General features: G+C 37.8%; 1 protein-coding gene across 44 annotated transcripts in view; it reads left to right on the top strand.

Annotated features, from left to right (window-relative positions):
* Positions 1-14,576, top strand: part of Ank2 (ankyrin 2) — a 567,339-nt gene that overhangs the window by 361,034 nt on the left and 191,729 nt on the right. For all 44 annotated transcript variants that reach the window (XM_087198843.1, XM_087198849.1, XM_087198848.1 and 41 more), the window contains one exon: positions 6,951-7,052. In XM_087198843.1, the coding sequence (XP_087054969.1) occupies positions 6,951-7,052 (102 nt within the window). The remainder of the gene's footprint in view (positions 1-6,950; positions 7,053-14,576) is intronic.

The raw sequence follows: 14,576 nt of genomic DNA, 5'->3' as shown, positions 1-14,576 counted from the left end.
TAGACCTTTACATCCTATTACACAATATCAATTATACATTTTTAAAATTACAATATCAAGATCTAGGAGACATTACCACAGATTTTACTGAATTTAAAAGGATATAGAAAGCATATTTCAAAAATCTGTTTTGAAATAAATTTGACAACCTCTAAGAAGTACCTTGGAAGACAAATTAATGAAACTAACTCTGGAGGAAATATAACATTTGAATAGCACCTATTGAAGGAAGTATATTCCTAGCTTGAAAACCTACCTATATGACAACAACAGGCTCATATAAATTTTAACTGATGAATTATATCAAACAATTAAAGCAGAAAAAAGGAACAGTTCTCCCCTCATTTTAGGAAATCAACATTGTGTCAATCCGAAAACTGGATAAAGATAATAGAAGAAAAAAGGATGAACATAGATAGAAATTTGTTTAACAAAACAAACTATTAGAAGTCAGATCTAGCAGTATGTAGAAAGTGGTTTTATTATAGGGATGGCAGTGTTGGTTCAGCATTGGAAGATCCACCCCCAAAAGTCGTCATTTTAACAGAGGAAAGGCAAAAGCCATATGATCCTGTCACTAGTTGGAGAAAAAGTATCGGACTAAATTCCACAGCTATTCATGGTAAAAGCTATCAGGAGACTAGAAGTAGAACTGAACCTTCTCAACAGATTAAAGACATGTACTCCATACTTCCAGCGAGAATGCCTTTTATGAATGGAGAAGATACAATGCTTTCTCCTTAAGGTGGGGAACAAGGGCAGATAAGCTTACTCTTCATATGTCCATTAAACTTTAAAACATAGGCCCAAACCAAAATAGTCTGGCAATAAAATGACACAATTAGGATAGGATTGGCAAGGTAGAAGCAAAATCTTTATATGTAGATGAAATGATCATCTACAGAGAAAATACTAAGAAATCTCTAGGAGCCCCTAGAACTTGTATTTGAATTTTGCAGGATTAGAAAACACCAGGTATATATAAAAATTCAGGTCTATGTATACTTGCTATAAATGAAGACTTGGATATTGAAATTTAAAAGTTATGTAGGAGTACAAAGGACCTAGAAAAGTAAAAAAAAAAGTGTTGGAAGATGTTTAGTACCTAATTTTAAGTCTTCCTCTAAAGCTACATTAATCAAGGCAGTGTTGGTGTAAGGAAAGACATGTAGATCATTTGAATAAAATAGAGAATCTAGAAATAGAACCACACATATATGGTCCACTGAGTTTTGAAAGATTATTTAACATTAACATTTTATAGAATATAAACTCAATTCAAGAGCCGAGGAAAAGATAGTGTTTTCAGCAAATAGCATTAGAATACCTGGTATCCATATATAAAAAAATTAACCTGAACCCTTTATTTCCATACATGAAAATAACTTGAAGGGATCTATGAACCTAAATAAGAAAGCCTAAAAGTATAAAACTTTAAGAAGAAATTATAAGGGAAAATGTTTATGAATTTAGGGTAGGCAAGAACTTCCTAGGATACAAAAAACATGATGTATAAAAGAAAAAAATTGATAAATGAGATTCCATCAAAATTTAGAACTTTAAATGACATCGTTAAAATGAAAAGTAGTCCTTAAACAGACCATATTTACAATGCATACAACCTATGACCAGAATATATAAAGAACTCTTACAGCTCATTAATAGACAACCCAATTAAAAAGTAGACACAAGAAGATGATAAATAGCCAGTACAGCACAAGGAAAGGTGTGCAACTCTAGAATCAGAAAAGTACTAATAATGAACAATAACAAGATTGAATTATATACTCATTAAGGAGATGAAGTTAAAAGTTTTAAAAGCCTTGTAATGACTTTTTCTTTTTGTTGGATTCTCCCCCTTTGGTTTTAATTTGTCACACCCAATGGATTCATTCTGCTGGGTTTCCTGGGGTTGTGATCCTCATTGTCCTTTCCCAGGATATTGTCTAAAAGTTTTGGAGTGCTGGTTTGGTATTCATGAAGTTCCTAAGGTGCTCTTTATCATGAAAGTATCTTATTTCTCCATCAATTTTGAAAGATAGTTTTGCAGGGTACATCAATCTGGGTTGGAGGCTGTTTTCTTTTAGGCCTTGGAATATGTCACTCCAAGCTCTTCTTGCCTTGATGGTTTGCGTTGAGAAGTCTGCTGTGATTCTGATGAGCTTTCCTTTGTGTGTGATTTGTTTCTTTTCTCTCACTGCTTGTAGAATTTTGTTCTTCTGTTGGATTTCTGGAATTCTAACTATTATATGCCTATGTGTAGAATTTTTTTTGATCAAGGCTAGTTGGAGTCCTATATGCCTCACTTATCTGTATGTCAAATTCTTTTCCCCTGCTTGGGAAGTTTTCTGCCATCACTTCTGTGAACAGTTTTTTTATGTCATCTGCACTCTCTCCTGTTTCTTCCTTGACTCCAATCAGTCTGATGTTATTCTTCTTCACATTGTCTAGTCACTGCTGGATTGATTTCTCATGGTCCCTTACAATTTTAAAGCAATTTTTCTTTTCCTGATCACTAATTGCAATCTTATCTTCTATATCTGAATTTCTGTCTTCACATTGGTTCATTCCGCTGCGTAGACTTTTGATGGAGTTTTTAATCTCCTGGAAATCTGTTTGCATCTGTTTTATGGGTTCCATTGGTTTCTTATGTTGGGATTCCATCATGTTCCTCAGATCCTCTATTTTTTTTATCTGTGTCTTCTCTAGATTTATTAATCATGTCTTGCACTATGGGCACAATCTTTGCTGTTATCTGAGAAATTATTTCTGATTTCATTTTTTCCAGATCCTCTTTTGTTGCCAGTTCAGGGAGTCCAGGTGATTGCGTATCAGATTGTTCCATCTTGTTTCCCTTTGGGGTTGCTGTAGGTGATCCAGAAGTCTGTTTTTGAGGCTTGTTTACATGTCTTCTCATTTCCATGGGGTGGGGGTGGGGGTGCTTCTGGTGCCCATGCAGCTCACCTTCTCTGCCCTAGGAGCGTGGGATGGCAGTGGGGGAGCCTCTTCCCGGCTGCTGGGATTGGCTCACCTTCTCTGCCCTAGGAGCATGGAATGGTGGCGGGGAGCCTCTTCCTGGCTGCTGGGATTGGCTCACCTTCTCTCCAGGACAAATTGAAGAGCAAATTTTTCTTCCTCAGCTTGAGATGTCACACTAGGGTTGAAAAGGGAGCAGGCTTTAAGGACATCCATCTGTTGCTGATTAAAGTCGATGGCACTCAGCATTTGAATTCTTCATCCAGAGTCAGACTTCTCAGGCAGAGCAACCATTGGCTTTAGGGTTTGAGGGACATAAAGTAGCAAAGCAGAGGGAGAGATGAACCTCACATCTATCTAAGACTTTCTCCCAAAGGTTGCCATTGCTTCATTTCTTCTTTATTGCACCTATGTGTGTGAAATCTGGTTGAGCCAACAGTCTATTTTGAAAGCATACTTTTGCCCCACTGATACTTGCTTTGAAAACTCTTACTTTAGTCATAATCAGAGGGAAACAGAATGGTAAAAGTGATGCATTGCTGTGCCTGAGTCTGAATCCTCTTTCATCTCTATTGACTAGAGGTAACCAGACTAATTGCTGTTTATCCAAAGCTCTTGTGTCAAGAGTTTTAATCAGAGATTGACCTCATTGCAGGGCAGTGTGTTCATGTTTTTATGTGTAAGGGGGAGAAGAGTACAGATTTTCATGCAGGAATGAATATGCGTATGATCTTTAATATTGTCAATTTTATCTGTATGCAATTTTGAAACCTCATTTTAATTGTGTACAAGAAATCCACACTGTGTAACCATTTTGCAATATAATTTGGATTTAATACATTTTCTTACTTTGAGAAAAAATCCCTTAGGATTCTAGAAGACTCCAGTGTGCACCAAAGTCTGCTTTGACTTAACTGCTTTAGAGTTCCCCAGCAGGATGGCTGAGATACTACATTTCTATTGAGAACATTGCTGACATTCCAGTGATTAACTGTAATTCCTGGATTTTCACCCACTTTTTAAAAGTTTGATTCAGAAAAGAGAAACCCAGTTATGAAAACTTGTTGCTACTATCAAACAGCAAAAGCCATCTGCAATGTCATATCTAGTCCTTAAACAAGATTGAAAGAGAATTTTTGGTGGTGCAAGCCTATAGTTCCAGCACTCTGGAAGGCTGAGGCAGGAGGAGCACAAGTTCTATTCCAGCCCAGGCAATTTAGTGACTTAGCAAGACCCTGACTCAAAATATAAAGGTACAGGGTGGGGTGGGGATATATTTCAGTGCAAAGGCCTTAGGTTCAGTCTCCAGTACCATCAAATGTTCCGCTGGGTTCGCCTACTCTTCAGTGATGCCTATGGCCCCCACAGTCCGCCCTGTCCCCCCTAGACTTCTGCAGTGGTGACCCTTCATCTCTGTGGAGTTAGGCTTTCCCTCTAACTCTACTTGTGCATGACTATTTTGGGGGGGGGGTATTTTTTTTTTAAATTGGTACCAGGGATCGAACTCAGGACCTTGTGCTTGCGAGGCAGGCTGCAGCACCACTGAGCTAAATCCCCAGCCCTGCATGACTATTTTTTAAAATGGCAGCCATTGAGCATGTTGGTCTTATGCTGAGTTTGCAGAGAGACAGTCAATTGGCTTTTTCATGCTGGGTATACTTTACCATTGCTTTTCTTGTTCTCAAATGATTATGTTTCTGTGTGGTTTGTCTCAGTCAGATCTTAATTTTCTAGTTGCATCTATATGGGTAATCGATGTGAAGGTGGAGATGGCAGCCAAGAATTCCCTTTCCAGACAAGAGAGCTGTACCAAGTGCCTTGATTTCCAGAGCCGGTATTTAGACCCAGGGTACAGTTGTGGTTCTTCCAAGTGCAATGAACCTATACCTCCTTATGTGTCCCTGATGACATCTACTTTGATATTTTCGAAGAATGGGGGAAGAATAATAGAAAAGGCTTCCAAGTCCTGTGAACATGAATTAAATCTTGAATCGTTCACTAAAGAAATGTGTGATCTTGGAAACTTTCTAAGCCTGCCTTATTAAATAAGTATAGCAGTAGCTCTGCTGGTGTGATATTATTGTATTAATGATCTAATGCATTTGAGTCCTTTATCTCTATTCTTAGTCCATAGTAAGCACTCAGTAAACATTACCTATAATTATTTGCTTAATGTACAAATTGAAAGTACTTTGTAGGAACAACCTATAATATAATTTAGGGTGCCTCAATTTATTTTGGAAAAACCTGTTTATGAAGAAATAACATTTTCATATTTTATACCTGTGGCCTAAAGTATTTCATTTGTATTGTTTTATGGTAAAACTAAGATACCATGAGATGCTGGCATAACATAATGCATTTTATTACATTGACTTATAAATAGTGTGGCAAGTTTGGAAATCCTTCTGGAATTTAGCATTTGCTACAAACAGCAAAATAATTTCACAAAGCAGACATGTTCAGTGAGTCACCACGCAGTCACTGTGGCACTGCAGATCTTCCTGGGACACCGTGCCAGGGCACAGATTCCAGGAAGGGTGAGGTGTGAGGCATTGTAGGGGAGAGGGGAGGGAATGAGGGGTTCCATATTAATCATACCATGACACATTGCTGAAGACGCAGCGTGAATTCTAGATGTAGACATTTCAGTCACATCTTTCATCTCTTAATACATTTCTCTGATTGTAAACCTGTCGGCCACTGTGGTTTGGGTTCAACGTGAGGTAATTTAGTCCTAGAGTTTTCAGTCTTCCCATGTGGAAGCCATTTTAACAATGTGCACGTATTCCTTTATCTGAAACTCCCAGAGAAAATACTTCCATTTCCATATCTGTGCATCGCCATAAATCATGCTGGATCTGACAGAGTGTGCCCAGAGCCCCTGCCAAGTGCTGTCCTTGAGGGAGGGACACAGTGGCCCCCATGAAGGAAATGTTGAAGAGTCCTCAAACCTGGATCTCACTTCCGAATATGCCAGTGATATCCCTCTCCACACTACCATTATCTCTTTAGTCAGATTTTATGTCACAAGAAAAATTACAGCCGTTATGCAAGTATCTTGGACCCTAACAAAAATTTATCATCACAGTTAAGGTATAAAAGTCAGACTTTTTTTTAACCAAACAGAAGGGCAGAGTGATTTTAGCTGAATCTCTGGAACAGCTCTGCTCAGGACTTTTCATGGAGAGAGTTCAGCTGGTTCTCCCAGGATCAGATCTTTCTTTGGAGAATATGGGAAAACGAAAAACTTAAAAACAAACAAAACCCCTCAAAATGCCAGTGTTTCTCGGCAGTGATTATCTTTATCAAGAGCTCTTAGTCTGGTGTGGTTGCCTAGTTCACAGTTAATCATGTTTCCTCGAAATCACTGGCATCACAAAACTTTCTTCAGCCCCATTTACACCAGTGCTGTCCTCTTCACAACGTCCTCAGAGCTGGCTGTTTTTCTCTGATGATGAGGACTCTTAACTGGTAAGTGACCCATACTCAGGATTCTCCTGTAGATCCACCTTCAAACCAACAGTAAACAAAGAAGAAACTTAGTAGCTTTAATTTATTTTAGCCTTTTTGTCCCTTTTTGACTTGACACTAGGCTCAGGATAAAGTCACTAAAATCCTGATGCTGACAAAATGGGTAACAGTGGTGCTTGGGGTCATGTAAATTCATCTTCAAATGTAGTTGAAGATAATTATCAATGTAGTTGCAGTGATAATTATTTCAATTTTGATGATTCTTTTATATTCTTTAATCAGCGGAGCATTTTCCCATTGACTTTAATATCCTTAACTCTAGGAGTATCATGAGGTTGCTACCTTTATTCTGTGAATAATATTCAGTATTTAAAGTCAGTTTTGGGAATTTTTCCAAGTAGAGCTTTTCTGACATGCAGTGTAAACATTCTTGTCTTTCTGTATTTGACATGTTTTTATTCTATCAATAATTCAATCATGGTCTTTTCTTTTTCTTACAGTCTGATAGCAATGCAAGCTTTCTTCGAGCTGCCAGAGCGGGCAATCTGGACAAAGTTGTGGAATATCTGAAAGGGGGCATTGACATCAATACCTGCAACCAGGTAAGATATGAGCTGTACAATGAAGATGTAGTTCCAGAGCCCAAGGCTACTCTTCATTTTTACTGGATTTAATAAGATATAAGTGACCTGGCCTTATGCAGCTCCACTTGGCCCCTTACTAGTCTTTCAGGCATTAGATATTTGTATCTAGGGCTAATATCCAGGTGAAGTTGATAGGTAAAAACTTAACAAGTGAATATCTGTTTTGTCTGTGACATGATGTAGGCTACCTTTAGCTGGAATGTTGACCAAGAATGTTTTACTTCTCATTTATCATCAACTAGGAATCTAGATCTTGTTTTTTCCTTCTCTGCTATGTGCATGTTACTGAAGGGTGACTGATTATTAAAATTTGGGATAGAGAAATAAGAAAAATTAAATGTATCCCCCCTTTTATCTGTTTAGTTTAAAATATAGTTAGTAATGAGAAGGATCTGAAACTGCTATATTGGATTAAATGAAGTTTGGATTATTCATTCATCACATTCATACAATAAGGATTTTAGCGAACAGGATACATTTGAAAGTATTTTGAGAATTCTGAATATTTGAATTGAATGAGTTTTTGAATATTTTGAATATTATACATTTGCTTCCTAGAATATTGATATTTTGTGATTCTTTTACTAAGATTTTACCCTATTAATTAAAATGTCTAGAGGAGCCCCATATTCACTATAGTTAGTTAAATGTCATTGTTGTTGTTGGTGGTGGTAGTGGTGTTGGTGGTGTGTGTGTGTGTGTGTGTGTGTGTGTGTGTGTGTGTTAGACTTGCCTGGGCATAAATAATCCTGGCAAATTTTATGTTAGCAGAAATCATTATTTAACTCCAAATCAGCTATAGAATGTTTGGATTCTTTTACTGCATCCTAATGTATAGTCAGCCCATTTTCTTAAATTCATGCACCAATGAAATTAGTCTCTCAACCCTAACTTCTTAAAAACTGGCTCAGGTATCTTCTCATCTCAAAACTTAATTTCCTCCAAATTCTGCCTGCTTGTTTCCTCCCCATATATCAGTTCCAACCCAGCCTCTCCTCAGTTCCCTCTGGATGTTTTTTCCACTTCTAGACTCACATCAGCCCTCATCTCTTTGTGGTCCCTTGCCAAGGTGTCATAACAGCCTCCTTAACTAGGCTCTGTCTTGTCCACTCTGGTCAGTTCTCCTCACCATGCCTGAGGGATTTTGTGAAATAAAAATATGATTATGACACTTTTCACCTCCACCAAACTTCCTATTTCTGTGAATATCCGGAGACCATTGTATCATTGAGGCCGTTGTATCAAAGTCACCTGGAGGTCAAGGGTACAGAACTTCCCTTGCTCCTCCTGAGAGTCACTGGTGTGCGAAACACCCATCTTGTCTTTTAGGGCAGTGTGTCTCTTAGTCATGGAAGAGTACTGAGAGCTTCACCCTCTTGGCAAAGGCATTCTGCTGTGGTCCTGAGCATTCCTGCAGATACGTTTGGGGATAACAAAAGAACGGACAACTCTGGCACCATATTTAATCCGGGCCGTTTCTCAGGGTGGTGCACAAATTTCCAGGATTAGGCAACACCTCTCCCCAGACTGAAAGCAGGCTTGTGTCTGCTTCCCCCACATTCTCTGACCTCCTTTAACATGGCACACATGCACAGTCATACATCCTTGGTCCTTTGTGTCCACCCTGTTGGATTTCGTGGGAGGAGGGCATGGGAAACTGGCATTAGCAACAAACTCTTGACACTCAGCCACTACTTTTGCATTGTAAAGTCCTTGGTCTCTGACCCAGGAGACTTGTGAACTCTAAGCATCATACTTTTTGTAGTTCTTAAATAATGAACTATTAAGGGAAGATAAAGTTCCAATTCTTAACACTGAGCTATGGAATGCGGCCACATATCGTTATCTGAATGCATAAATCTTTGTATGCCATTCTTCATTTTATTTTCCACTATGCATCACTTTATCTGATATGTTTTCAATGTTCTTTGAACAAATAATTTGAATTTTAAACTGTATGAGTTACCTTAAGACAGAAAACATTGAAACTCCCATATGGATACAAGCAGTCACTCTATAAAATGCCTAAGAAGTTGAATACAAAACATTTTATAATTTTCAATGTTACCTTAGGTTTCTTTAAATACATTAAGTATACTCTCCAATTTCAATGTCAGTTCATTAACTTTCTAAAGTTGCAATATTCTCAGAAATAAGCAATGAAACTATTAGTTTTAGGCAAACATTCTGTTAAAAAAATACCAAGATAAAAGAAGGAATCCAAGAAAAATAAAGCCAGCATCATTTCAAACTGAATTTACCTCACTTTAAATTATAATAAACATATTAATTATGTGAAAGATCTTTTTTTGTAACTTCTGGTGTCTTTTTATTTTTTATTTATTTTTTGCTTTTGGGCACAGGCAGGTCTTCACAAATCTTAAGATCAAGTACACTTAAAAAGTACACTTTATAGACAAAGATCTTAGGGTTATTTTAAGAAAGAATAGTCTCTTAATGGTGTATACTCCATTCTTATGAGATTTATAGACCAACATAATATCTTGTGTTAGCTCAAGAAGTTTTAAACATTTTTTGGGGGTAGTGATCAGCCACCCATGAGCATGTCATCAAAAAGAGAAATATATTTGTTTTTCTAAAAAGGCAACATTATGTTATGAAATCTATGCAAAATTTAGAACCCACATGTTCAAGTTCAAGTTCCATCAATTTTTTTTTTAAGAATAGGAAAAATTTATTGAGAGAAAGATAGCTTGTAAGAGAGACAGAAGAGGGAGCAGAAAATGGGCTGCCCCAAGTTCCAGAGTTTTTGAGAAGTCATTTCAATTTAGAAAGTGGCATTTTTCTAATCTCTAAAACAGGGTAATAACAATATCCATGTGTTGCGATGTGATTTAAATTAGGAAATATGGAAGGGCTTTCTACAATTTATGTGTTCTGATTGCAATAACTATATCTGATTCACAAAGAATTAGAAAAATTAAAATTGAACTCTGCACAAACTATGAGATTAAATTTCCTCAATCATCCTGACCTACTAAGTGTATCAGAAGTTTTGGTTCTTTGTTGATATTCTTCAAGAAGGTATAGTAGAGCCAGAGGCCCTCCTGGACACCATCATTAAGGGTGCACGGGACCCAGCCAAAGGCCTGCCAGGACAGCAGCAGGGTGAGGGCATCCAGAAGGCCATCATTTTAAGCCAAGGAATTGGCACAGTGGTGAGCAGTAGAGAGAAGGCCTCTCCATAGCTTGTTGAGAATTGAGCCCCCTAGGAGAGCAAAGAGTCACCTCAATAAAGGTGCAGCAGACTACAGTGGTTGGTGAGTTGTTGGGGTCAACACCTCCTACCAGAACCAAACTTGTTTCGGGGGAAGGGGGACTCAAACCTGCAGAACTGTGCAGAGTTCAAACCTGAAGGAGATCAGGGAGCTCAGTTCCAGCCTTACAGCCATAAACCAGCCTGAACTTCAGTGGACTATGTATAACTGGTGCACTGAGATCAGTAGACACAGATCTGCATGCCACCCATGTTGTCTGCCTGGGACAACAGAGACATGCCTTGAAGGGGATATTTTTTCTTCTTTTCTTTTCTCCTCCTTCTTCATTTCTTACCTTTCTTGTTCCTTTTTTTTATCCTGTTTTTTCTCAATTATTCTTATTTTTATAGGAGCAAAATTACAGTTTCTGGTTTTTCTGTTGCTGCCAGTTAGTTCTGTTCTTGTTTTTGTTCCTTCCTTCTCTCTTTACCAGTTTCCCAAAGTTCACATGATCTTCCTGTATCCTCTAGCCTTACTTCTAATTTTTCCCTCTCCTTCTATTTCTCTACAAACCCCTTGCCCCCAACTCCTTCTAAATCTTTCCAGCGGGCAAACTTGCTGTATTGATGGGTTTATTTATTGCAAATATATTTCTGATTGGTTCTAGAATTTGATATATAACCACAAGTCTGGTTCATGTGGTCAAAGGTGGTAGATTAATAGTTGCCACAGTTTGTCACTTTCTAGTCTGTGTTTGATGCTATTGTTGATGCTGATTGTATTACTTTGGTCACAGTGATGTGGTTGTTCTAGTCAGTTGTCTTCTTGGTATACCAAGACTGAGATTGCCTAATAGCCATTATAGACTAAAAACCCAGAGGCCAACTAAACTTGAAAAACAATCTGAGAAGTAGCCATTCCCCAAGGGTTCTAAATACTAGCAATAAAGATACTTACAATAAACAATTTACAAGCAGCAACCCAGAAATTAAACCAAAAACATCATTAAAAACAACAACAAAGAATAGAAATGAGAAGAGATCTGAACAAGACTCAAAACCAGACTTGCAGATCACCAAAAGCAACTCCAAGAGGCAACCAGATGGAACAGTCTGAAACTCAACCACCTGGACTCCCTGAACTGGCAACAACAGAGGATCTGGAAGAAATAAAACCAGAAATAATTTCTCAGATGACAACAGAGATAGTGTCCATAGTGAAAGATATAATTAATAACTCCAGAGCAGACACAGATAAAAATATAGAGGAGCTCAGGAACATGATGGAATCCCAGCATAGGTAACAAATGGAATCCATAAAACAGATGCAAACAGATTTCCAGGAGATTGTAAACTCCACTGAAAGTTTATGCAGCAGAATGAGCCAATGAGAGGACAGAATGTCAGATATAGAAGACAGGATTGCAATTAGTGACCAGGAAAAGAAAGATTTCTTAAAAATAGCAAAGGACCCTGAGAAATCAATCCAGCAGCTGCTAGACGATGCAAAGAAGAATAACATCAGACTGATTGGAGTCAAGGAAGAAACAGGAGAGAGTGCGGATGACATAAAAAAACTGTTCACAGAAGTGATGGCAGAAAACTTCCCAAGCAGAGGAAAGGAACTTCACATACAGATAAGTGAGCCATATAGGACTCCACCTAGCCATGATAAAAAAAAAACAAAACCTACACAGAAGCATATAATAGTTAAGATTCCAGGAACCCAACAGAAGAACAAAATTCTACAAGCAGTTAGAGAAAAGAAACAAATCATATACAAAGGAAAGCCCATCAGAATCACAGCAGACTTCTCAACACAAACCCTCAAGGCAAGAAGAGCTTGGAGTGAAGTATTTCCAGCCCTAAAGGAAAACAGCCTCCAACCCAGATTGATGTACCCTGCAAAACTATCTTTCAAAATTGATGGAGAAATAAGATACTTTCATGACAAAGAGCACCTTAGGAGCTTCATGAACACCAAACCAGCACTCCAAAAAAGTTTAGACAATACCTTAGGAAAAGACAATGAGGATCACAACCCCAGGAAACCCAGCAGAATAAATCCATTGGGTGTGACGAATTAAACGCAAAGGGGGAGAATCCAACAACAGGAAAAGACCATGACAAGGATGAGTCAATCCATATCAGTTATAACTATCAATGTTAATGGTTTCAATTCACCAATCCAAAGAAATAGACTGGCAGATGGGTCAAGAAGCAAGATCCATCAGTATGCTCCATACAAGAAACACACTTAATTCAAAAAGAAACTCATAGACTGAAACTTAAAGGGTGGAAAACAGTACTCCATGCAACAGAAAACAGAAAAAAAGCAGGAGTAGCTATCCTCTTTGCATACCAAGTGGATTTCAAACCAACACTGATTAGAGAGACAAAGAAGGACACTACATTCTTGTAAAGGAAAAAACCCAAGAGGAAGAGATTGCAATCATAAATATATATGCACCAAATACTAGTGGACCCAACTATATGAAACAAATATTAATGGACATGAAAAATCAAATAAGCACTAATACAGTAGTAGTGGGCGAACCTCAGTACTCCAGTGTCACAAATAAACAGATCAACTAGACAAAAAAATCAACAAAATACTAGAACTCAACCAAACTTTTGAACAAATGGACTTAACAGATGTTTACAGAGTGTTCCACCACAGAAAATCAGAATATACATTCTTTTCCAGTAAACTTTATGAATTTAAAAAAAAGAAAGTATGGGCTGAGGATTTAGTTCAGTGGTTCTGGCGCCTGCCTCGCAAGCACAATGTACCGAGTTCGATTCCCGGTACCCCCCCCCCAAAAAAAGAGAGTATAGTCATTAGTTTGGGGAAATATAGTAGCTAAAATAATAATGAATTCGTTATGGTGTGTTAGGCTTTGTGTTGGGGACTTATCTCAGATATTTTATATGTTAGCTTAGACAAGATATTAGAAAGTGGGGGTCACAAGTGCAGAAACTGAGCCCTCAAATGGTTACACATATTCCCAGGTTCACCAATGTCTGTGTCCTGTGTCCATGTTTTATTTACTGCAGAGCACCTTTTTGTTGTTGTTTGTATTTTGCTTTTTGTTTTTTGAGACAGGGTCTCACTATGTAGTTCAGACTGGCCTTGAAATCACTATATAGCCCAGGCCTTGTACTCTCAGTGATCCTCCTGCCCCAGCCTCCTGAGTGTTGGGCTTTCAGGCTTGTGCCACTATGCCCGACACTGCAAGACACCTTCTTGAGTAGATGTTTGGAGCTGTCCTTCAACATATACAGTAGTGGTGTCCTTTATGTTGAAGCTCAAACCTATCATTGTTAATATGATAAAAATATACTTATCCCTAGATTAATATAACAGGTAGTTAAAAGAACTTCTGAGTCAAAGAGCACCCCACCAAATTTCTTCTGAAAGTCAAATAAAATGTAGCAGAAAATAATTTCCCAGTGCCCCAGAGGGCTGAATAGGCATCCATTCTGAGGGATCACTATTTCTAAATATGCAGTATTTGAAGTGAATGTGGCACATAAGGGGACAGAAGAAAACATATCCTCTATTTTGCTTCTAATCCTGAGTTTCTAGGGAGCATTATGACATGTAATATGGAAACTAGGACTTTTTGTACCCTGTTGTATTTCTCAATGAAAGACAATCTGGGCTGCACCATCTTTCCAAAAATATCGTGTGTTGGCATGCTAGGACTCCTTAAACTGAAATTTGAATCAGATTTCCTTTATAACATTGGTCATATAACTATCATGAGAATTTTGAAATTTAATCCAAAAATTCCTTTTGGTCTGTAATAATTTAAAGGATGTGGGACAAATTCATAAATTTGGCACAAGAAAATACCCTAAAAAAGTTCAAGTTTTCATTTTTCTTTTGTCAGTGATTATAAATCTAGTTGTTAACTTTTATTTTTTTTAAAGATTAGACCAGTAACCTATTTATTAGTTCTTCTTTGTTCAGAATAGAGAATACATCTTAGCATTCACTCTGTTTCTGAAGCTTGTAAATACTTTTCTGTCATTGCTATATAGTAACTATGAACGATCTAATACTACTACATACAGAGTTAATGTCCAGACATTCAATATACTCTATAACATTTTCATAAAAAATTTACAGCTGGTTTAAAAGTCAATAAAATCCCTAGAAGGTTCATATACCTTTTTCTCTTTTGGTACCAGGGATTGAACTCAGGACCTTGCGCCTGCAGGGCAGGTGGGGTGCCACTGAGCTACATCCCTGGCCCGGT

This window comes from Heterocephalus glaber, unplaced genomic scaffold, assembly GCF_053883595.1.
Source record: "Heterocephalus glaber isolate CG9 unplaced genomic scaffold, H.glaber_assembly_v1.0 deba00001688, whole genome shotgun sequence".
Lineage (NCBI taxonomy): Eukaryota > Metazoa > Chordata > Mammalia > Rodentia > Bathyergidae > Heterocephalus > Heterocephalus glaber.
The sequence above is the reverse complement of the archived record's forward strand: the minus strand, read 5'-3'. Positions and strand labels throughout refer to the sequence as shown.